Below are 25,304 nucleotides of genomic sequence, written 5' to 3'. Positions count from 1 at the left end.
CCGATGAGATATAAAACCTCCCCTTTTTAGATGTCGGTTAAAAATAAAAATATATTTCTATATCCCAATGGAATAACATAAATAATCAACCGATTACAAACATTTTAACAGATTACATAAACATTCAGTCAGAGTTCACATAATTTTGCATGTGACACATTAGTAAAGTCGTACACAGTTCACGTACGAGATGTCGCGTGCATGCTAGACGATATCAGACGATATGCATCACGCGCTGCTACGGACGTCGCATGAGAAAACACTTTCAACACATATTTGATAACAGCGTAACATATTAACCTTTTAAATGGTGGTATAGGTAAATCAGTTTGATTTATTGCTAATGAGGGTTTTCGATATATTATCATTTGCCACCGGTAGGATATTTCGTGTCAAATGTCGTGTCAGATCGATATAATATGACAGCTATATCGTAATCCACGTGTCATGTGACGGCTGTTTGACACGAGAGACCCTACGGTCTGGGAGTACGGTTACATAGCGCCATTTGTCCCTTATTGGTTTTTTTTGGTTTGGCTTGCAAGCTTTGTTTGACAAGTATCACTTGAAACCTGAAAGACATTCTAGATACAAAATTGAGACACTCACACACACAGTGTCAACCAAGTGCCACAAGATCTACCAAAGTTACATTTTGACTGGTTGTGTGGTCGGTGGAAGCATGGCAATATTGTAAAGCTTTGAAAAACTTTTAATGAACAATTTATGTTGATGGCATTTCGCAGGTATGTGTAAATGTCTTATAAGGCATCCATTACACCGTAGGTTTTGCTGTCAGTTTTACCACAGTCATGGCTGTAACTGATGAATAACCTACCGTGTAAGAGCGTGACAGACGGTTGCATGAAGTTGATTGACAAAAATCTGGATATTTTGATTTTTGCTTCATGTAACCATCAGTCACGAATTTTGAGTGACTGTTGTCACATCTGACAAAATAGGAAAAAATTAGAAACGTATATCTTTGAACATTTTGGCTTTGACTGACATAAAATTGAAGAGAATTGAGTGACCGTCTAATACCATTCGTCAGTCCATCAGTCACCATCAGTCTTGAAACATAATTCATGATTGACGGAATTGACTGTCGCTTACATGAGCGTGTAATGGATGCTTTAGATTGACGAAGCATTTACAGCAACTTAAGTTCAGTATGACAAAAACGGTATAAAAATACATTTAACTGTCGTGTATAGTCTTATAAATATGCGTGGTGCATTCTTAAAACACTTTTGCCACGTGTCAGCGTCCTGTGCTGTTTTAAATTCCAAAGCTCCGTATATATTTACCGGAGATTCGTACGAACAAACGAACATGATTGCTTTACCTGAGTTCCTAGAACTGACGTAAATGATAATCGGTACCGAGAACGCCACTTAAGCTCGGCTCAATCCATATTCACTATATTTAAATATCATACGCCATGTTTGCGCATTCGAGTATCATTAAATAGAGCTCACGTATCCAGTTTTAGGTCGAAGAGTGCTCCATGCATCTTCGGCGTTAATAGTTTTATAATAAGTAATAATTAGATGGATTGTGTAAATCGCGTTGCCGACAAAACAGGGACAAGGCGAGAAGCGCTCGTGACGCCATAATAGTACAAACAAACGAAGAGTTTTCATACAACAAAATGATACAAGCTACTAAGTAATTCGTGGGAACGACCACGACAGTCTGAAAACAAACACTGATAAAAAAACATACTTATTATACTTTAAGCGCACTGTATTTACAAGTTGCTATCCGCTCAGTATGAGCAAGGAATTGATATTATATTATAATAACTGTTTTTCCTTTTATCGGCTCAGCATGGTGGCCAACACCGGTCTAGCACAGGACCATAAAGAATAACTGTATGAAAATAAATGGCACGGTAATGACTACTTGATAAAGAACCTTTGTAATAAGTCCGTGTGCCAGCCAAAACAACATAACTTCTGTTTATTTGTAATTGAACTATTTGAGTTATATTACCAGAAACCGCGCTTCCAGTGACCTCCGCGCAAACATTTTATGCAAATTAACTATTCTCTTATCGTCTCGATCTGTGTACGTAGGAATAATATTTTTATTGAAGCCGTCATACTGTGTTATTGATCGATACTTATAAGGGCTTGTACACAAATCTACGGAGGTTTCCTGACCAGTCAAAATGCACAAAATCATACGTCATTAACCTTCACCTTAAAACACATGAAACATATTAAAATCCCTACAATTATTATGTATACGCGAAAGTGTGTATGTCTGTCTGTTACCTCTTTACGCTCAAACAGCTGAACCGATTTTGCTGACATTTGTTATGGAGATACTTCAAGTGCCGGGAAAGGACAAAGGGTAATTTTTGTATCCGAAACTTGTATGAATGTGCGCTTTTATAATTCCGGACGTCACGTTATCGTGGACGCCGACTTCCACAATAAAACGTTGGGTACGTTAAATGCCCTTTTGATTTTACGCACCGCGGACGTTTTGTGCGGTTCAGAAGAGTGTCGACGTCGTGATGTCCTCTAACGTGCACGTTAAAAAATTATCGTCGACGGAGATTTAAAAGCGTCTTCATATATTTCCATACATTTTACTTCCTATGTTATCATTTTACTGCGGACGTCCACGATATTACCGCTACGTCTAAAATTATAAAAGGGCACATTCTCGCGCGATAAACGAATTAGCGGCAACGGAGGGATAAGGCCGGCAACGCACTTGCAGTTCTTCTGATGCTGCGAGTGTCCATGGGCGACGGAAGTTGCTTTCCATCAGGTGACCCGTTTGCTCGTTTGCCCCCTTATTTCATTAAAAAAAAAAAGGTGCGGGCGTCATCTCGTATTTTGTTATATTAGGTACCTCAGTTACATAATCGTAAGAAATCGTCTCTTAACCGCTAGTTTACCTTGGGTGTACTTCCTACTTTTGCTGTGATAGACGTGTTGAAATAGCATCAATGCAGATGCAACTGGTGAACTTATATAAAGAAGTGATGATAAAGTCTTGTTCGCTGAGGAATATAAATCGCCAAGTGATTTGTCATGTTTTTTTTTTATGAAATAAGGGGGCAATCGAGCAAACGGGGCACCTGATGGAAAGCAACTTCCGTCGCCCATGGACACTCGCAGCATCAGAAGAGCTGCAGGTGCGTTGCCGGCCTTTTAAGAGGGAATAGGGAAATAGGGAGGGAAATAGGAAATAACATGTTGCATTATCATGTTTTAACACTATTTTATGTACAATTATAATATAGCTGTTGTGTTAAAGGTTGTCGAATAATCCTTCAATGTAAATAATAAAGTAAGTAGTAAATATGTGAAAATCACAGATAGTTTTTCACAAGCTAAATATAAGTTGTGAGCAACGCATGAAATGGAAAATGATTTTTATGAGAACATAATCAACTTTAAATCGCCTGACCCAGTAATTTCAGCTTATTCATATGCAAAACTTATTGTAGTTTATATACCTCTAAAATGATCTTTTTTGCATGTGTCTAATTAATTAAAAAAAAGCAATACGATTTAATGAAACAGAATAATTGTCTCTATGTAGTAAAACAGAAATGTTTTTATTAATTACGCGTGCAAATTATAAACCGCATAGACGCATGACAACGTTTACGTCTGATAAGTGATAAAAAAGCGTCACGACGCAATGTTAGCGTAGAGTTTAGTATCGCAACGCACCTGCAACTTTTCTGGCGTTGCGAATGGCCATCCAGGGTGATGGTAGTTGCTTTCCGTCAGGTGTGTATGTTCGTTTGAATCGTTATCGTCATTCGTTTTGTATGTTACCTACTTGAAAAAAAGTGCGTTGTCATGACGACAATCCTGTAGACGTTCACAGCAGGACATAAGTCTCCCCAACCGCACAAGTAGATGTCCCGCTCTTACAAAAAAAGAAATGGTCACGTTATTTATTTATATTATACTACTTACTATACAAGTCATAAAACGACCTAATTAGCCTCCACTGCGATCACGAAAATACTTATCTTATACCTCCTTTTCTTTTATGAATATTTATTGAATTGTTTCTTTATAGAAAAATGTTAACAATAATTTATAATACAATAATTATAGCATAGACGGATAATGTTAGTTATCAACTAACCTAGAGTTAGTTATTATAGTACCGCGTTATGTACTGCAACATTTCTTTATATAATTTAATTTACTTAAAAAGTAAGAGAAAAAATGAGTAATTGTCCTTATTTTACAAAATGTTAGATATTTGGTTCTGCCACTCACGTCTTTATTATTACTATAATTATGTTTGTGTTAAGCACTCCTTGTTCACTAATCACGGGCAATTAAATCCCGGACCTTTGGAAGGCATGCGTGGGGCCGAAGCCAACACGTAGAGGCCCCGTAACACAGTTTTAAGGGCCTTCCCCTACGGAGATTCCGTAATTTACCGTATTTAGAGCCTTATAGACTCATAATTTGAAAGCTACAAAGTTAGAATAAAAATACAGCAATAATCTTCAGTATATAAACATTCCTTTCCCCGTTTTAAATTTTCTATTTTTGTTTATATACTCATGATGTTAGCTTCCAAAGTAATACCAATTTATTAAAATTGAAGCATACTTTCAGCATCTCCCTAGGATTTACAAATTACGTTTATTTGAAACACACGACAATTTCATTAGAACAGAAATTCACAAGAACAGATAGACAATTTCATTAACTACATACCTATTCCCCGTTTTAAATTTTTTTAGATCAATTTTGAACTAAGTTAAGTAAAAAAATAGGATTTTTGTCCGATCTCGGCAACGCGTCAAATGTGAAGGTCAAGGTCGTTTGCTCGGGGGATGGCCTTAATCTAGAATCTATATGTAATGTGAGCTGTGACACTAGCCGGGGACTCTCCCTGTCCGCTCTATGAAAGTACGCCCAAGGAGAGCCAGCGACCAGTAGAGAATGGATTCTAGATGTAATACCGGGCTATGGGGGTGAGGTGCTAGTGGACTGGGTAACTGGGACTATGGAAGGACTATTGCGTCTGCCGATACAACGTGGTAACAATATGTATCATAAAGTTGGCAGACGGTGACTCGCAAACTCTTTGAATTGGCCCCTCAAAATGGCCGCACGCATGGTGCACCGAGGCGGCAACATTTACAGAGTGGCGTGAGGCAGGAGAGGTTTCGCTGGACTTTAAACGCTGATCACTTGCAACCTCAGAGGGTCCCATCACGTCGCCCACTCACCACTTACGCTTCACATCCTCCCTCCGAGCCGAGGCTCTTTCGACTCCACTCTGACCGGCCGGTTAAGGCAAGGCAGAGGTAGGCCCTAATTCTCCGTCAGTTTTCACTCCGGCCGGCCAGTGAAGGCAAGCCGGAGATGGAGAACAGGGGCTTCCCTGGGAGCACTCGGGTACGTAAGGTCGCTACTCCCCAGCAGCTCGCCACAAGCTGCCCTGCGGCTTATTATTATTATTAGGTTATAAAACATCATTCCACTTAAAAAACTGACGTGATATAAGGTATTTATCTAAATCAAAAAGTCGAAATTTTTCAATTATAATAATATAATTATTATTTAACGTGTGACTATTTCGTACACCAAATGAATGAATTCATTAATGACCAACAGTTATAAACATTAGTGTGATTAATTTAGTTTTAATTGGCAGGTAAACTTAGAACATTTAATAACGTAATTACCATATTATTGACTAAGTAGTGACTACTAGGTGCTACTAGCGTAGTGTTAGTCATTAATGTTCTCTTTATTTAGCATGTTTCTGGTTTTTCTGTTTCATTACATTTTTGAGCTCTGTGTGTTGCCCGTAGCTGACTATTATAATATCTTTCATCAAATATAAAACAAAGCTATATTACTTGATTTTTTTTTTGTATTCAAAATAAATGAAATGCATATAGGTACTTAATAAAGGACTTTAAAACTATGAAAGTCTATTATATTTATTTTTTTATTATTTTGAGTATTTAACGTGTTACTTTGTAACAAACTATCCAATGCTAAATTAAAGATTCAGCCTTGCGTAATGTTTTTAAAACGAAAGCAATAGACAATAATACCATTAAAACTTTTCCTTGTTAATTTAACTAAGTTATAATTATCATTAAAGTAGTATTTATTGTTATCTTATCTATGTTCATTTATTTCTCCTTATTTGTAGTTAAAGTAAATATAATATTATGTAATTATTATGACAAGGTTGGTAACATAGGCTTTGGATTTTTTAAAATGAAATAAAGGGGGCAAACGAGCAAACGGGTCACCCGATGGAAAGCAACATCCGTCGCCCATGGACACTCGCAGCATCAGAAGAGCTGCAGGTGCGTTGCCGGCCTTTTAAGAGGGAATAGGGGAGAGTAGGGAAGAGAATAGGGGAGGGTAGGGAAGGAAATATGGGAGGGTAGGGAAGGGATAAGGGTAGGGGGTTGGGCCTCCGGTAAACTCACTCACTTCAACCGGCGTGAAACAACGCAAGCGCTGTTTCACGCCGGTTTTCTGTGAGCCCGTGGTATTTCTCCGGTCGAGCCGGCCCATTCGTGCCAAAGCAACAATTTAAAAAAATTAATCTGTACAGTTAAGGATTTACTTGACTTCTTGAGAGGTAAAGACCACACGCTACAAATTATAAAGTTTTTTAGTTGCTCACATTAGCAACTTAGGTTTCTTCATTAAGAAAAACTTTTTGAATTCAAGAAAATGTCTTTTAGTTTAATTACATTCTTAAAAAGTATTGTGTATTGGAAATAAGTTATGAATTTAAAGCTATATTATGTCGAGCTTTAAATTCATAACTTATTTCGTTGTAGTGCAATAAATAAATAGTAACAATATGAATAATGACTAGACAACTACGAAAATCATTCCATGTTAATAAGAATTTTCATGTTGTTTTTGTTAGGTAAGTCATTATGTTTTTCATACATTCTTTGGAATTACGTTATTACGTTAATTTCACATATAAATTGAGATGTTATTACAGTTAATTTAGCCGTAACAATACCTACTTGCCGAAGTTATAATAATACTTAATCAGAACAATAAATAAAAAGTATGATATTGTGTTACCAAAGTCGCAGAAGATAATGATTTTTCTCGAGAACTGATAATATTTTCAAACTCGTATTCAGTTTAGTAATTAGTATACTCAGACTTTAATCCCTTAATTAATTATTATCTATCTATCTATCTTCCTTTGTTTGGAATAAAATGTAAAAGTGTGATAATCAATATGCACTTAATCTCACGTATAAAGCTTTTCACTCAAATTACAGATGCTTTTCTGAGATAGAACTTTAGTTACAGTTTCTGATTTAGCATTTTTAAACACTCAATTATAATAATTAATACCAATCTGTCTCTCAGAAAGACAGGGACCGAAGTCAACTGCCTGTATGTCTGTCATTTGTTCGAGATTACCGCATAACAGCTTTTTCTAAAATGTACAGTTTCCGTATAAACAATTTTCATGCAATGTAGTGAGCAATATTCATCGTTATTCGTCTTTAACAAGCATATTCCATAGATGTATATTTTAGACCGAACAATGAACATGACTACAATTATTTGGCGACCTATATTATGGTTAATGATTATAATGCGTAAGCCTCATTGGACAGTGCGAAGTTCTACCTTGACTGCTTTCGATGCTATTTACAAGGCATTTTCCTGCTATACCAGTTCGTAAATATAAAGATTTTCGATAAATATGTCATACGAATTTAATATTCATTCCTGTTATAGCTTGGTGATTATATTACACGATAAGTTAAACATTAAAAAGTGAATAAAACCAAATAACTGTTGTAGTGTAGAGATTACAAATTCTTTACTAAAAAATACTAAAAATAAATTGCGAATTGAGACACAAAACTTTGAATGAAATATCAGTATGAAATGCCTCGTTATAATGGTTGGGTGTTATCAATACAGTACCAAAGTTTAACTATTTAACAAAACATAGTACTTATATATTTTAATATACAGATTCAGAATGGTACCGAGGCACAGCTCAAGCGGCTTGTGAAATCTGGCATAGATAGTTTTTGGCACGGACGTCGAATCCAAATTGAGGGTAGAAAATATTTTATTTCGCACTAGGCACTCAAAAAATAATTTGTTGCACCGAAAATGTTCGATTTCAATTTCGTCGCAAAAAAGTTAAAATTAGAATTTAGAACAAAATAATATTACTTATACAGGGCATATTAAAACTTGAGCGACCTAAAATAAATAAATAAAAAAAAAAGTGATAATACTTAAGGGTGTGTGTGTGTTTGTGGTAGAACTGTAGCAGCGCTGAAAGAGTTATTTTTTACTTCTATGTTGTGTGTGTGTGTTTGTGTTGTTAACCTCTACATATTATATAAAACACTTTATATATGTCAATATCACAGTATATCACAGATACGTAACTGCGTAGAAGATACCGGTTGTGACGTTATTCCCCGTTGGCTAATACACTTTCACTGATCGATTAACATCACATCATTATATTTTTGTAAATATGGTGTGAATTAGTGTATTATCTGTATAACTCCAATCAACATTAGATTAAAACCGGTGCATTGCAATCTTAATAAGGTAACTAAAGTTACTTAAATGTATTTAAATTATCGCAAATATTCCTTGCCCCCCATGAGTATGATTATTTTATAGAGCTGCGTTTCACATTGTACCTATATCGAGTCTTGAGCAGCAGCTAGTTGCATTGTTGTACAATTTCTTTATAAAGTTACATCGCCGTCGTCAGATCAGCAGTTGTCACATACCAACCTAATAAATAACCGTATCAAGGTCAGAATATGTGGCACAAAAAAGGAATTCATGTTAATGTGGAACCGTAAACGAACTTAAGATAAAAACGATGGTATTCGCGTCAAAATTCTTATCAAAATGTTTATGCAAAATAAGGACATACAACTCATCCGGTCGTAACAATTTAATTCTTGACATGGGAAATTTCAATAAAATAAAATTTATTTTGTTAATCTTCTCAAAATTTATTTAACAACGTTAATATCTTAAATATTTACCTTAAATATTTACGTTGTCATATAGAACTTGCATATTGTATGGCTTCTTTATTCGTTAATACTTAATACACGTATATTTTATTTCACATACACATTACACAGTTTAAAAAAAGGAATTTCTCAGCATAAAAATGCCCCGCATGCATGCCTCTTTAAAGCCAACAAAAGATTTGCAAGTGGATTTGCAAGTGAGAGGCACTTTGCAGAACAAAAAAAGAACATTAAAAAAATACTTGAGTATTTTTTTAATGTTCTTAAAAAAATACTCAAGTACAACGATGTTACGATACGCGGGTTCATCGGCTGTTTATTTAAATATTTCGTTACCGGTACGACAACTTTCTTAATCACAACTCGACTTGTGTACTAAAAACATCCGTCCCAGAAATTCAAGGATGGAACATCTCATATCAATTACATTATACACATAAAAATATCACTTTCTATTTCTTTCTAATATCTTTAAGCTAAAAGCCGGTACTTGAACGGTTGGAAAAGATGTCAACTCAAAGTGTTTTCCGAATAAAGTGTACTAGATATTTTATGACATTGATACCACCACAACTCCTGTAAACAAGGACGAAGACGGAAACCAACCAAGAAAAACATATGATCTTTTAGAGAGCGCTATATGCTGAAACCACCTGAAAGTATTTTTAATCAGAAGGAAAGTATGGAAATGAATAGTGTTGAGAATTCCTACGTATAATAACATACACTTTATGGACGTGGCACATATCCATTAAAATATTATGATTGATTTCATAAAAAATCCATTTCATCAAACACCTAAACCATCGAAATAGACGTTGGTTGTGAATTTTGAATATAATTAAGTACTTAATAAATTTGATTTTGAAAAATACTAATAAACCTGATTTCGAATTTATTAAAAATTATGCAGGCAGTGTAATAAATTTATTGTAACAGGTAAAATAAAAGTCAACCTGTAGGTATAGTTTATAGTCTGGTCAGAGACAGGTAGGACTTGTCTTTTATTATTTTCTGTTATTCTCTTTATTTTCTGTGATTCCCCTATTTAAATTACGAGTATGTAAATACAAATCGTAAATATTTTCTACTATTAGTAAGTAGCAATCTTATACCTATATAAGGTTTGTAGGAGAGAGAAAAATAAATTGAACGAAAAACGAAAAGAATAAAGTTGACTAATGAAATTAACAATAAGGAATATTACGCAAAGTCCAAAGATCGGAGCAGAGGGCGGTACTAGCACATACATATTACATAATATTATAATAATCATAATAATTGTACGCGACCTATTAGAATATTGACTTTAACGTTGTCAAACGACGAAAAAAACTTTTTGTTTAAGTACAGTATGCTAGTGCTGCACTCTAGCTTTAAAAACATTGTAGTTAATAATTGGTTTAAGGGTTTTATTTAAGATCAATTAACATAATTATTAGTTAATAATTTAAATCAAATTTAAATCCTATTGACGAAAGCCATTAAAATCGTTGTCGAAATGACACTGTTACTTTTTTAATTCATATTTGTTTGGAGTTTTAAAATATGATTTTTAGGACACAACCATTAGGTAGGTAAATAATTTGAAGTATTTTTATTATGCATTGTGTATACGGTATAATATCTCAACCGAATGAAAAAAATGTTTGAGTTTGTTTACGTCGAGCGGCAAATGAGTCATGTATTATACCTAATGTTAACGTATCTAAAATGTAAACAGGCACGTAGACTTTCTCGCAATATTTTCCATGTTTTAATTAAGCTTTTCCATTTCGCAGAAAAACTTATAAAGCAATAAAATTTATTTCAACATTGCTTAACTTTTCTTAGGAAGCAAACAGACTGACGGTCCCTACGTATAAAAGTACTTGTAAGTACTATTATTTATTTTATGATAAAAGGTCATGTCCAAAATAGCAAATTTTTTTTATTTGCATCATGCACTTCCATATGATGAGACGCATATTCCTACATTATTATTTTTTTTCTATCACAAGTAATTCCAAAGATAAAAAGACGTAAAATATGACGAAAAGTTGGGAGTTTTATTAGATTTTACTGTGGTAGATGCGGACATCTATACTTACCGTCTTGTACCGCGTTGGAAATTACGCACCGTCCCGCGACATGTCGTGCATGTCCGTTTTTACCTCTAAGGTAGAGAATTATTTATATAGACTTGTTATCATTTACGTTCAGTTATTATGAGATTTTTGTTTGTTTTCAGTGGGACTAGTGCCACACATTCAATCAAATTTTAACCAATATGAATGTTTAAGTGTTATAAATAATCAGTGACGTGAAATAATAGCTGCAACGGAGACTGAGGCTTCTTTTCACGATGAACAACCATCGGGCCTTACCGGTATGGATATAGAGCAAAAAAACGTGTTTGTTGTTCGAGGCCCCACAATAATCATTAATTTTATTTTGATTTTAATATATTTTATACGTGGGAGAGCCATGCTTCGGCACGAATGGGCCGGCTCGACCGGATAAATACCACGTTCTCACAGAAAACCGGCGTGAAACAGCGCTTGCGCTGTGTTTCGCCGAGTGAGTGAGTTTACCGGAGGCCCAATCCCCTAACCCCTACCCTATTCCCTTCCCTACCCTCAACTTTTCCCTTCCCTTCTCTTCCCTACCCTCCCCTATTACCCTATTCCCTCTTAAAAGGCCGGCAACGCACTTGCAGCTCTTCTGATGCTGCGAGTGTCCATGGGCGACGGAAGTTGCTTTCCATCAGGTGACCCGTTTGCTCGTTTGCCCCCTTATTTCATAAAAAAAAAAAAATTCTTAAAGCGCTTACAAAAAAACGTAATTTGGTGAAAATATCTATTATCGGTTCTTGAGATGAACCTCGGCGATAGACGGACGGACCACATATAGAAAGCGAAGTCTGATAGGTTCCTATTTTCAATTATTAAGCACGGAAACCTAAAAGCTTAAAAATATTATATTATTATATAATATTTTTAAGCTTTTAGGTTTGTCTGTATGTTTTTAAAGTAATAAAACTCCTGATTTTAAAGAAAAACAGGACGTAGTGTTTAAAGCAACCTTAATAAATATAGTGTTTTTGTGCTGTCCAATGACTAGTACGGTCCAATCACTAGTCATGTTCACCCTACATTCTTTTACTTTTTAAAAACAATAGCGTTTTTTTATTTTTAATGTAAAAATACGGTGAAATAAATGCGGTACCAAATTCTAATTCCAGAGCATTATAATGTGTATACTCGTATTATCTAAATACGCCTTAACTCTCTTTTTATTAATTCAGTCGTACTGTCTAGTAAGTATCTACAAAGGATTTGTTTCAAACTCTCAAGGATGGCGAACCAATGGCACGCGTGCCACCACAAACCGTTTTGAGACTCAAACAATCGTACGAAAATGCTGCGTCCTATTCTAACAAACGAGAAATGACGTTGTTAGAGCAGGACACGGCATTCTCAGCCGATTGTTTGAATCTCAAAACGGTTTCGTAGTAGGCCTATCGGTCCCAAAACTAGTATCGAAATTATTTTAATCAGCAATAAAGGTTATGGGCCGTCCTCTGCATAGTGGGCACCAAATTAGACAAATTTTGAAATACGCATAGCATCACAAAATTTATTTGCACGTTCATAACATGAAGATTTCTTCAGAAAAAGGGCACATTAATACGAAAAGGTTCGCCATCCCTTCCTTAGCTCATTAAGAAGGAACGCGTGCGAGCTCACTCAAAAGCTTTTTAAGCGAGGCATGGATTTTCCTTAGATATAATATCTTATGTAACATTTATCTCTAATCTCTATGTCTAATTAGTCAATATATTAGCTTGATAACTTTTATAGATATGATTTTTTTTATAATAACAATTATACAGAGGCATTTTATACATAAAAATATAAGAAATAACTCAGTAAATGCCACGAAACGTGATTGATAACCAATAATAAAAAAAACATCTGTAATAAAAGCAGACTTTTGTAGAAAAGATCAATAATCAAACATCCTGATGTGTTTCAAAATATTATGCACAAAAAAACTTAAAGATCGAGTCTAAGTCAGCGCTTAAGACTGGATTTTCAAGTATATCAAATGTCTTCGAATGGATAACATAATATTGATAACAAATTCATAATTTATATAATGGGACCAGTTGATGATCAGAAGGTGACGATGATTGTATCGCATCAAATGATCATAATTAACCCACAAAAATTTGAATAATTATGAATGCGCTCTTGTCCATATGCTCTAAAGAACTTTGAGTCGACCGCTAGCTGCAGCGTTGACCGCTATAATTATAACAAAATACAAAATGAATATATATACAATGTGTCCCAACACCAGTGACCGAACCTACTCTACCTCTACGGTAGCGTAGAGACAAAGGTAGAGTTAAGAGTAGGTTCGGATACTGGTGTTGGGAGTTGGGACACATTGTATATATATTCATTTTGTGTTTTGTTTTAATTATAGCGGTCAACGCTGCAGTCACGATATTTTGCGTCGTTAATGATCAATCGTGGTCTACAAGCCATTAAATGGACTAATTAAATCATATCATTAAAAATCTATTCAATAAATTCATTTTATAATAATAACGACTAAAACAGAACATTATTGTCTATTGAGCGGGTTGACACGCAAACAAAAAGCTAAGGCCAGCTCGTGACATGGAAACCTGCTAAGCTTTAGCCTGGTTCCGTTTTTTGTTTATCCTCCAACTTTTGAGAACCTCTAATATTTATCCATACTAATATTATAAATGCGAAAGTATCTCTGTCTGTCTGTCTGTCTGTCTGTCTCGCTTTCACGCCAAAACCGATTGCAATGAAATTTTGTACACAGTTATTCTAGAGTCTGAGAAAGGACATAGGCTACATTTTGATGTGGGAAAATATCTTATTTCCATGAAAATATCGATGAAAATGAATTCGCATTGCGCGTGGCCAGCGCTCATCCCGGGCACTCCCGGGGGTCCTGGGTTCGAGTCCCGCAGGCGGAACAAAAAGTTTTAAATGTTCCTGGGTCTTGGATGTGTATTAAAATAAAATTTCAAAAATCTTAAATATATTTTATGTATAATATTATAAAAAATCCAGGAATATATCGATGCAATGAACATTTTAGTTCTAATACGATTCAACAGATGGCGTTTTATTTTTTACTTCATTGTAACATAGAACTAATCATACTTATTAGTTATTATGCTTTTGTTTATAGTTTTTAATACGTTAGAATATTATGTTTAATAATATTATCACTTGGTATAATAATAATCAATCTATCTTATCTTATAGAACTCCTACTGCATTTCTAATATATGTGACAAGTTGACGACAGAAGGCGCTCTAAAATAAAGGAGTTCAAGTCTATCGTGTTGGCCTATATTCCATCCAAAAAATATATCAATGCAATCAACATTTTAATTCTAATATATGAAAACAGATGGCGTTTTATTTTTTACTTAATATATATTTTATGTATAATATTATAAAAAATCCAGAAATATATCGATGCAATGAACATTTTAGTTCTAATACGATTCAACAGATGGCGTTTTATTTTTTACTTCATTGTAACATAGAACTAATCATACTTATTAGTTACTAGCTGTTGCCCGCGACTTCGTCCGCGTGGACTTCAGTTTATAAAGCGCGATGTCAACAAAATTGGTGTCAAAAGCTTTTATAAAAAAACCCTGGTACCCCTTAAATCAATACAGCTGTGCAGTGTGCACACAATAAGTATTTCATTTTTTTATATTAAACTTTATATTTTATGCCAAATTTTAAAGCTTATTTAGCCCCCCAATTACACAACTTTACCCATAAACTATTTATCATTGATAGGTTTAAGGTTACGTCACTGCACAGATAAAGTACTGAGTTATTTAATACCGTAGAATTGATATAACAATCGAAAAAAATCGAAACTTAAATGTAAGATGATACCACCTCTTATAGAAAGACTTTTGAGCAAGCGTCAGCGCGATGTAGAAGACGCACGGCGCCATCTATTATGAATTTTTGGAACTAACTTAATTTGAACAAATTTACGCATTTTCACCCCCTGACAACCCTTTTTTCCAGTAAAAAAGTAGCCTATGTCCTTCCTCAGGCTTTAGACTATCTGTATACAAAATTTCCTTACAATCGGTTCGGTAGTTTTGGCGTTTGGCGTGAAAGCGAGACTGACAGATAGACAGACAGACAGAGATACTTTTGCATTTATAATATTAGTATAGATTATGTGCACACTGCACAGCTGTTTTTGGGTATTTTGATTAATTAAGGGCCGCGCTACATCGGAATGGCAGCGGCGAGGCGAGCACTTTCAGCGCTGCCATTCCGGTGTAGCGCGACCCTAAGAGGGGTACCACTTACCAGGGTTTTAAAAAGTTTTTAAATTTGACACAAATTTTGTTGACACCGCGCGCTATAAACTAAAGTCCACGCGGACGAAGTCGCGGGCAATAGCTAGTCTTCTATACATCAAATATTTGCAGTGTATTATTTTATCAAAAGTCACTTAGTTAAAATACATGTGAGTGCACTAGGAGATGCTGAGATTTCGAATTTTTCTTTATCAATTTTGTCATGTTCACCCTTAATTCTTTTTTTTTACATATTTTTGTCTAGCGCCGTCGCGTTGTTTATTGTATCCTTATAAAGATTGTGCAGTAGTAGAGCACACGTAGCAGATATAAAACACTATTTACCATAAATATGTCATGAATCATGATCAAGTCCTCGTGCATGAGGTTTAATTACCATAAATAATTGAATAACGTCTAGGAACAATGTTGTGGAATATTTATATCAATAATCGAATTTTCTCGACGGCAAAACAAAACGTAAGCCAGTAGCCACCAGGGTTCGGTAAAAAAATTCAATAAATGTTTAAACCTTTAATGAACTTTGTTATCGAACTATTGCATATTGATATACAGTTTTATAGCTCAACAATTTCACGTTGCCCGCAATTTTGTTAACGGACAAATGTATTTACTATTTATACCGTAACTGTACCTATTGACACAAAAGATAAAAAGACTATGTCCTCCTTCCCCATAACATGAAGTATCGAGATACTAAGTTTCATGCGTGATGGACGCTACCTAGCTTTTATACTATTGTATATTATTGTAATACTAGCTGTTTGACCGAGTTTAGCTCGGTATCCGATAAAACATGAATAAAATGACAGTTTCTAAAAATGATTCCTAGCTAGATCAATTAATCGCCCCCGAAACCCCCTATATACTAAATTTCATGAAAATCGTTGGAGCCGATTCCGAGATTCCAATTATATATAATATATACAAGAATTGCTCGTTTAAAGATATAAATAAGATAAGATATGTTTAATAAAGAATTTAAATCTTTATCTCTTTACGTTCTTAAAAGTGAAGACGTAATATAGATTATAGACAAACAAATTCACAACATTCTGTAAAATAAAATAATATTTTTAATCATTTTAATTAATAAAAGTAGCAAGTTGCACTGCAGGTTGGAAGGAGTTCATGAACTCTACATGGGTATAACTGAAGACGGTAGACGTGCTTAAATCCCTTATTAGGGATGCAGGTTCTTTGTTGTTTTCCTTCACCGAGGAGCGCGACATTGACAAAAATATTTTCCAAGCGAGCTTTATGGAATGTGTTTTTTTTTATATTACAGACAAGCTGACTCGCGAAGTTTTGTCCACATGACCATGGGTGGATCCCTTTTAGCCCCCTTTTTCGCTAAAAATAGCCTATGTCCTTCCGGTTAAATCACGAAAACAAAGAAAACGGAATCAAAATCCTTTGTGTAGTTTTAAAGATTTAAGAACACGCGCACGTAGAGACAGACAAGACAAGTAGTGACTTTGTTTTATATTATGTACATGTAGTCACAGCACTAGACTTTGGAGAATACTAGATATTATCCGCAATATCATTACCAGAAAATTGTTTAATCTTAGAATAGGTAAAGGTCGCATGTGAGGCAAGTTTGAAGTTTTAAAGTTGCATACAACATCGTTAAATACAAGATACTAAAACACTAACGTCTGAAGCAATTACATTAATTTATGGTGTATTTCCTATGAAAATTATAGTATATTTATACTAATAAATGTTTTTTATTTCCAGGAAATGGCTGGAGGAGATATCGCTAGCGAGCCGGCAGGGACGCAAGCCGTCCCTCCTCCGCGCGATGACCAAGGCATTCTGGTTGAGCTACGCACCTTCCGGCGTCATGTTTTTCATACAGGCGCTCATCCTCAAGTGAGTTATTGACATTGACATGCAAAAAACACATTTGTGCTAAGTGTTGATCCGCTGATCTTTCCTAATTTGATATCCTTTTTACGTTGTTTGTATGATTTATCAAATCTCCGTTTTAGGTTAGTTGTTTTTTGTTTTTGTCGCTAATTACATTATTATTATTATTTTGCCAAATATATTTTTTTTAATTTTATAAATTTCCACATATAATGCGTCAAGAAAGTGAAGAAATTAAAAAGTGGCAACATCGTAGTGTCATCTTTTTCAAATCAATCTAAGAAAAAAGGGATGACACTACGATGTTGCCACTTTTTAATTTCTTCACTTTCTTGACGCACTATAGTTAAATACACGATATTTTTCTAAGAAACTAGCTTTAGAATTTTAAATTTTTCCTTTAGCAAAAGTTCAATTGAAAATGGAACCAGTTTTAAAGTTTCCTTACGTATTGAACACAAGAAACTGCCTTGGAAGCACATTTTCATTTAAAAGTATTTTCAGGAATTCTTATATTCTCGTCGTTAATCAGAATTCAGAATCTATGAGCCTTGTATGTTTTAACTTCGTATAAACGTAGATACAAAAAAACCTCCTAAAAATCAGCCAAGTGCGAGTTGGACTCGTGCACGAAGGGTTCCGTACCAATAAAGAGCAAAATTAGGCCAAAAATTGGGATTTTTGTATGGTAATTAATCTGTAGTTTTATTTTGGTATTAAAATTAAATATTAAAGTACTTACACATAATATAACTAAGGAAAATTCAAGTACCTACCTGTTGCCATTTTTGATATATTAAGTAGAGCAAAAAAGGCCAAAAAAATCACGTTTGTTGTATGGGTGTCCCCCAAATATATTAATTTTATTTTGTTTTTAGTATTTGTTATTATAGCGGAAACAGATATATACATAGCCTGTGAAAATTTCAACTCTCTAGCTATTACCGTTCTTGAGTTACAGCCTGGAGACAGCCAGACAGACAGACGGACAGACAACGAAGTCTTAGTAATAGGATCCCGTTTTTACCTTTTGGGTACAGAACATGTCCTATTAATCAGGAGCATATCGGGACAAGCTTAGAAAAAGGTTCGGTACAAATCAACGACCAAACATTTTTAGAACGAAGTTCCTTAATATTATTCAATAGCTTACGTACACATTTTAGTTTATTCTTGTACAGCCGAACGGAATTTGATAAAAAAAAATCAATGAAAAGATATCCAGCGACGACACGTATCGTCGACAAGTGCCATTCGTCTGTAGGAAGCAGCTGCCGCAGTCAGAGTCGAACATTACTTAAATGTAATTAATTTAAAAATTTTGACATAAGCCTCATACATTATGGTATTAAGTGGGAGAGCCATGCTTCGGCACGAATGGGCCGGCTCGGCCGGAGAAATACCACGTTCTCACAGACTCTCCCCTATTCCCTTCCCTTCCCATCCCTACCCTCCCCTATTACCCTATTCCCTCTTAAAAGGCCGGCAGCTCATCTGATGCTGCGAGTGTCCATGGGCGACGGAAGTTGCTTTCCATCAGGTGACCCGTTTGCTCGTTTGCCCCCTGATTTCATTAAAAAAATATATATTATCTGTCAAACTCTTCATTAAATTGAAGGTTAACCATAATTAAATGTGAGTGCGGCAGTTAGAGTAAGATTAGTGTAGCACCTACCTAAGCCGCTATGTCACTCTTTTTCTGTCTTCTATATTTAACGCGAAACAAAACATTTCCAGGCCTTTCCAGCCGGTGGCTCTGAGCATGATGCTGTCGTACTGGGAGCCAGGGTCGGACATGACGTACGAGCAGGCGATCTACTGCGCCGCCTCCGTCATCCTCATGTCGCTGCTCATCGCCTTCCTCAACCACCACGGCACCTTCTCCACGCAGCAGTTCGGCATGAAAGTGCGCATAGCTGCCTGCTCGCTCATCTATAGAAAGGTATATTTTAACTATTCATATAATATCATAGTCGGAGGTTATACGTTAAGTTCTCATCAATCTTATCCATCAATCAGTAGCCCTGGTAAAGATTGACGCGAAACTGAACGTGTAACCCACGGATTGATGATTGATAAAAATTTTTACGAGTACATACTTTTTAGCCATCAATCTAGCGTCAATCTCAGATTGATAGACTGAACTGATGCCAGACTGAGCGTGTAACCTACGACATAGGAGCAAATTTTTGGATCGAGTTTCTTCTTGGTGTTGGTTAGATTTGCTCGAAAATACATTAGATACTTGAAATTCTACGATGGATTGTTATCTAAGTGAATTATATTTAAATATGAGATCCATGATGTTATTCTGTTTTTACGTAAGTTTTTACTGTCCACCCTCAAAACGAAAACAAAAATTAATTACTAATTAGTTATGAATAAGGTTTGTAAATTGTAATGTTTTGAGCAAAGTTTATAATATTATAATGTATTATTGTAAGCCTGTACACTCGGTACGCTTAGAGCTAGTAAACTGATAATTATTGTATATTTTCTCAGTTAAGTGAATTGTGTAAGTTCTTTTGAGAAATAAATGTCTTAAACCAGAATTATATTCTAGAGCTCGACAATTACATGTAGAAAATTCTGTTTTCAAACGTGGATATTTAATATCATAATTATTCATACATAAAACCAATTTAGAATTGTTTTGATAGTTGAATTCTCACTCTTCAGGTAATGCGCATGAGTTCAGGCGCGCTGGCCGAGACCACGGCAGGTCAGGTGGTGAATCTGCTCTCCAACGACGTGAACAGATTCGACTACGCCTTCATCTACACCCATTTCATCTGGCTGCTGCCGCTTCAAGTGGTGCTCGTCTGCTACTTGATCTACCTGAAAATAGGCTACGCAGCCATCGTTGGTGTCATTGGAATTGTCCTACAAACCCTGCCAGTGCAATGTACGTAGATACTATAACCCTTAACCCTTTGTAATAAGGAAGGAAATAAGGGTATAATATAACTGGAAAGCAACTACCAATACTCGTAGATTTATATCGTAGAAAAGTCGACGCTTTGTCGCCGTAATAACCCAACTTGAAATTCTTTGTTTTTTGTACTTAATTCATAATTTATACGAAACGAAATTAGCATACACAAAATAAAATTTACATTTTACTCACATACTTAAATCCTTTTGATATGTACCTACAAAGCGAATTCGTTTTATAACTTGTAAATACAGTCTTTACAGCAAATTTTGGCAACAAACAAAGCTGTTACGTCTAAAAATAGTAAATTTACTTACCATTATTTTTTTAATTGCAGCTTATATGAGTAAACTAGCCGCTATTCTTCGTATGAAAACCGCTGTGAAAACTGACGAACGTGTCCGCATCATGGACGAAATCATCAGCGGCATGCAGGTATATTAAATAATGAATCAGCTTGATTTTATTATTTCAACAGTTTAGATATCTGCTGCAGCTGTAGATAGATAGGGCGCCGAACTAGCCAGGGGCCGGATTAGCGTGGTCTACTGTATATAATATATATCTCTATATAATCATCATCAGCAAATTTTCTCACCAATCACCATCATCAATCAAAACAAAATGCAGTTACAAATGATATACCTGAATATGTAAAGCAAACCTAAATCAACTGCGATATATTTTCGGTTATAAATAGCAATTATAACACAAAAGGAAATAAAATATATTTTAAAATTAAAAATTTTCAGGTTATAAAAATGTACGCGTGGGAAAAACCATTCGAGCAAGTGGTGGCGCTGGCTCGTAAGAACGAGATCAACTGCATCACGTCCGCCTCCTACCTGCGAGGGGTCTACCTCAGCTTTATGGTCTTCACCGAAAGACTCTCCCTCTACATCACTCTACTCTCCTACTCACTATTCGGATACCAAGTGACTGCTGACATTGTAAGTAACATTTTATAGAGCCCAATTTAATATAAGTCAAGAAGATTTTCGAATTCGACGGTGGACAGGATAATCCTGCCTTAAGACAAATAAGTATGTCCCATTAATTAAAAATGTGATTGCAATGCGCCTATTGCGTTATCTGTTTCAAAGCCTTAAAATTGAAAATTCCTGTCAAGAAAATGAATATTTATTAAACGTGTAACACGTAAAACTAAATGAAACTAAAAAAAAATATCCACAGCCGAACATATAACGTTTTTTGGAAGTCGGTTAAAAACGGTCCGAACCCGTTATTGATGATGATGTATATTTTGATCGAATGTAATTTTCAGGTATTCCCACTGGCGCAATTCTACAACACTCTACAGGGCACCCTATCAATTATCATGTCCCACGCTGTGTCGTTTTTGGCCGAAGCCCTCATTTCGGTCCAGCGTCTCGAATCTTTCATGCTGATGGGTACGTGGGGTCGAAAGGACCTCGAAAGCCACTGCATGAAACTTATCTGTTCGTATTACGAAGAGTCCTACTTATAACAATGGCTCTACGTGTCAACTGAACTAACTTTATCGTCTGTGTTGTCGTTAACCCTATATGTTGTAGAAAATTGGGGGGTCGATTTGTTATATCACTAGTAGTGGTAGTTACTAATTATGTGTAGCAACTAGCACCCTCGAAGAAATTGATTCCTAAGCACGACGGATCTACGTCGTTCGGTCGCATTATGTCAATTCAATAGTTAGTAGTAATCTATCGGCTAGGTTTGACATAACGCCACCAAATTACGTAGCTCGACCATCTGCCTATGAATCAATTACTCTGATAGTAATATGTAGCAGCGAAAAGTGTAACACGAATAATAAACGATGTCTCCGTATGGTCTTTGCAGGCATTTCCACTGGCTCAAATGTTTAACATTCTACAAGCTTCATTAGCTGTACATATGCCTAATAGCCTGTCCATGTTAACGGAGTCGTACATTTCGATACTCCGCATAGAACGTCTCATGTCCCTAGGTATGATATGAATTATGTACCCTTTTATATCAGCTACTTCGCCAAAAAATATGGCCAAGTTTTTAAGTTGCGAACACCTAAAGTTCTCCGTTCCGATATCCTGAGACCTGTCTTTACCTTAATATTTTTGATAAAATGCTGAGCTCTAACCGCTTTAGGGGGTGTAGGTATACGTATACTGCATGCTACTTTAAACACGCTCTAATGCTCGAAATACTTGAGTAGATTGCTTTTTGTGAAACTAACCACTAACTCGTATATTTTATTATTCATAAGTTCCACAATCCACAGTCTTCTTACGGCTCTTTCTGCCGCACTCAGAGACATTTAATTGCGATTAACATTCAATTTAATGAAGATCTTGACAGATAATGTAATGAGACTTATGTCAAAATTTTAAATTAAGTAATTACATCTAAGTACATAATAATAATTAATGTTCTACTCTGAGTGCGACAGGATATTTGATAGATAAATTATAAGATAGTTGTAAAATACAAATTTTGAAATAATTTAACTTGCTCTTTTATATCTAAGTTCTCTTGAATAATACCTACGTAATAACTTACCATAATTTTAGTTTTCCATTAAGATGCTAAGAAATATTCAATCGTAAACTAAATTACTCAATTCAGCAATGCAGGCACAGAGATTGAATAGGAGTTTATGTAACAGATGAACGCGAAGACCTCCGGAGCGTCGCGGACGTCGACATAGCGAAGCTCGTACAAATGGTCGAGAACAAAAAGAACAAGAATCTCAGCGAATTGGATCTCTGTCAGAACACATTCAAGAAAATTGACGACGAAGGCATTTACAATCCAGGTACGTTCCAACGTAAAAGGTTTCATGTCTTTATTTGGAGGCAGATCAAATCAAATATTTTTTTATTTAGAATTAATTTTTTACATTTTTTTCTGAACGTTGGTACTATGGTGCCTACCACCGGTTCGGGAACTAACCCGGCGAAAAGAACCAGCGTAAGAAACTCCTACGGGGCTCTTTTACCAACACGATGGAAAATTTATCTTTTCAAAAAATAATATAACAATATTATGTCTTAAGATCTAATTATATTTTAATTACAATAAAAATTATTTTATAGTAGCCTGTATAGGGCCACCCTATTCCCAATGAAATCATTGATTTTAATTAGGCTTTGTTTGTTATATTGATAAAATGTAGCTGCAAAATTGTGATAATGAAATTGAACACAGGTAATATGAGACAAGATACTATTGTGATATTATTATGTAACGTGATTCGTAAGTTCTCGTCATTCGACCTGCTTCATTTTTTATGATTATTATCAAACCCGATCATTATAAATCGAAATACAAACAAGTTATGACTATTCCAACCGAGTTTTTCCATTCCAATGCAAATTATTTTACGTCACACGTAAACATATTAAAGTCGCTACTACACATACAGTAGAGTGTCTACTTTGGGCTAGGGCTGCCATCCGTTCAGATTTCTCCGGATTTGTCCTAGTTTGAAGGGCGTCCTAATGGTCAGGAATTTTGCCGTGCTTGACCGGCGACAGCAATTTAGATGATGGCAGCCCTACTTTACTTTTAGGCACAGAATACATATTAGTTTAACAACTTTAGGGGGCTCTAAAGCCCACGCAGACTACAGACTTTTAGTCAGCCGATAGTGTGACCAAATTCGGATTTCAGTACATTATTATCGGCAGATACAAATCGTTTAGTGTGCGCACCTTCATACATCTTCGTACTGATTAAGCTTTCGATCAAACTATCGGCCGACTAAAAATGTGTAGTCTGTGGGGGCTCTTAGGCCATGTTGAACTATATTATTGCAATTTTGATTGCTCCATAACTGCGAAGCTGTCAATACTCGATAGCATGCACAATCAACGCCAGTGATGGGCAAATGTGTTCCTCTTCACTTTTGCAATCACTTCTGTTGGTCCATCACGAGCAAACGTAGACAGCCACACCACACAACTCTCACAAATAATAGTATCTCCAGAAAATATTCCCAACATAATATACGATCGAGGAAATTGATTCGCAGGCAGTTGATATACCTACGTCAGTTGGTCGGGTTATGTCATTTCAATATTAGTCGTGATCTGTTGGCTGGGTTTGACATATTAAGTCGACCAAATTCCGTAGGTCCGCCATCTGATAACACTTATGAATATTTTCCAGGATTCGACTGCAACGAAAAGGGTATCATGGGTCCGGGTCACAACGCTGTACCGCCGAGCCCCGACGTGGGCATCAGCATCCAGAACGTATCCGCCAGGTGGACCGACGACGCCGTCACACTTAAAAACATTAACATCACCATCCCTAAGGGAAAACTCTGCGCCATCATCGGGTCCGTTGGATCGGGAAAGGTAAGCTTATCACTTTAATGATTAATTAACTTTAAGAGCTATAACTCACCGGGACGCCATCGCGACGTAGCCATTGACATTACCAGTTCACCTATACGTCGCCGCAAAGCAGTGTTTTTTAACTTAACTTTAAGAAGAACAGCGCTTTGAGGCGACGTATAAGACGTTGCTTGGACGTCGCTGGCTACGTCGCGGTGGCGTCCCTGTGAGTTATAGCCCTTATTTTAAATTTTGAATTATCCTCTACATTTTCTGTCAACCCCTTTAAGTGGCAAAGTGCCAATACACCACCATGACTTCTGTATATTCGGCGTTTGTATAGGCGTTTGTAGAGGATGAACATTGCAAACAATTTTGAAAGTCACGCAAGAATAGTTTCACAGAGTCAGTGAACATTCCTCCCGGTTAGTTGAAAAATGCACACGATTTTATTTTGTTTCTGACATGCCGTAGCTGAATAAACGGATGTATATCGTGAATAGTTTATTATATTTCACTTAACAGTTTATAATAAATATAAATTAAGAAATATCAAATAAAAAACGAAATTATCTAACAGCGAAAAGGCTGATGATGATGAATTATGGCTAAGAACAGTCTCGATCATGTCAGCTTTCAAGCAAAAAAAAACTAGATAGAAACTGGTTGTTACAATGCCACGGCACAGTATAGCAATATGACATATCCCTAGCCACGGATAGACACAAACACAAACAGACATGCAGA

General features: G+C 35.7%; 1 protein-coding gene across 2 annotated transcripts in view; it reads left to right on the top strand.

The window, feature by feature from the left end:
* LOC121729975 (ATP-binding cassette sub-family C member 4) overlaps positions 1-25,304 on the top strand; it is a 62,376-nt gene that overhangs the window by 24,370 nt on the left and 12,702 nt on the right. Inside the window, exons 2-9 of one of the 2 annotated variants that reach the window (XM_042118752.1) lie at positions 17,172-17,306; positions 19,041-19,245; positions 19,983-20,208; positions 20,576-20,673; positions 20,991-21,188; positions 22,081-22,207; positions 22,883-23,032; positions 24,388-24,578. In XM_042118752.1, the coding sequence (XP_041974686.1) occupies positions 17,172-17,306; positions 19,041-19,245; positions 19,983-20,208; positions 20,576-20,673; positions 20,991-21,188; positions 22,081-22,207; positions 22,883-23,032; positions 24,388-24,578 (1,330 nt within the window). Of the gene's footprint in view, positions 1-17,171; positions 17,307-19,040; positions 19,246-19,982; positions 20,209-20,575; positions 20,674-20,990; positions 21,189-21,523; positions 21,651-22,080; positions 22,208-22,882; positions 23,033-24,387; positions 24,579-25,304 lie in introns of both variants that reach the window. The other variant, XM_042118751.1, reaches the window with a different exon arrangement.

The sequence above is a fragment of the Aricia agestis genome, chromosome 8, assembly GCF_905147365.1.
Source record: "Aricia agestis chromosome 8, ilAriAges1.1, whole genome shotgun sequence".
Lineage (NCBI taxonomy): Eukaryota > Metazoa > Arthropoda > Insecta > Lepidoptera > Lycaenidae > Aricia > Aricia agestis.
The sequence above is the reverse complement of the archived record's forward strand: the minus strand, read 5'-3'. Positions and strand labels throughout refer to the sequence as shown.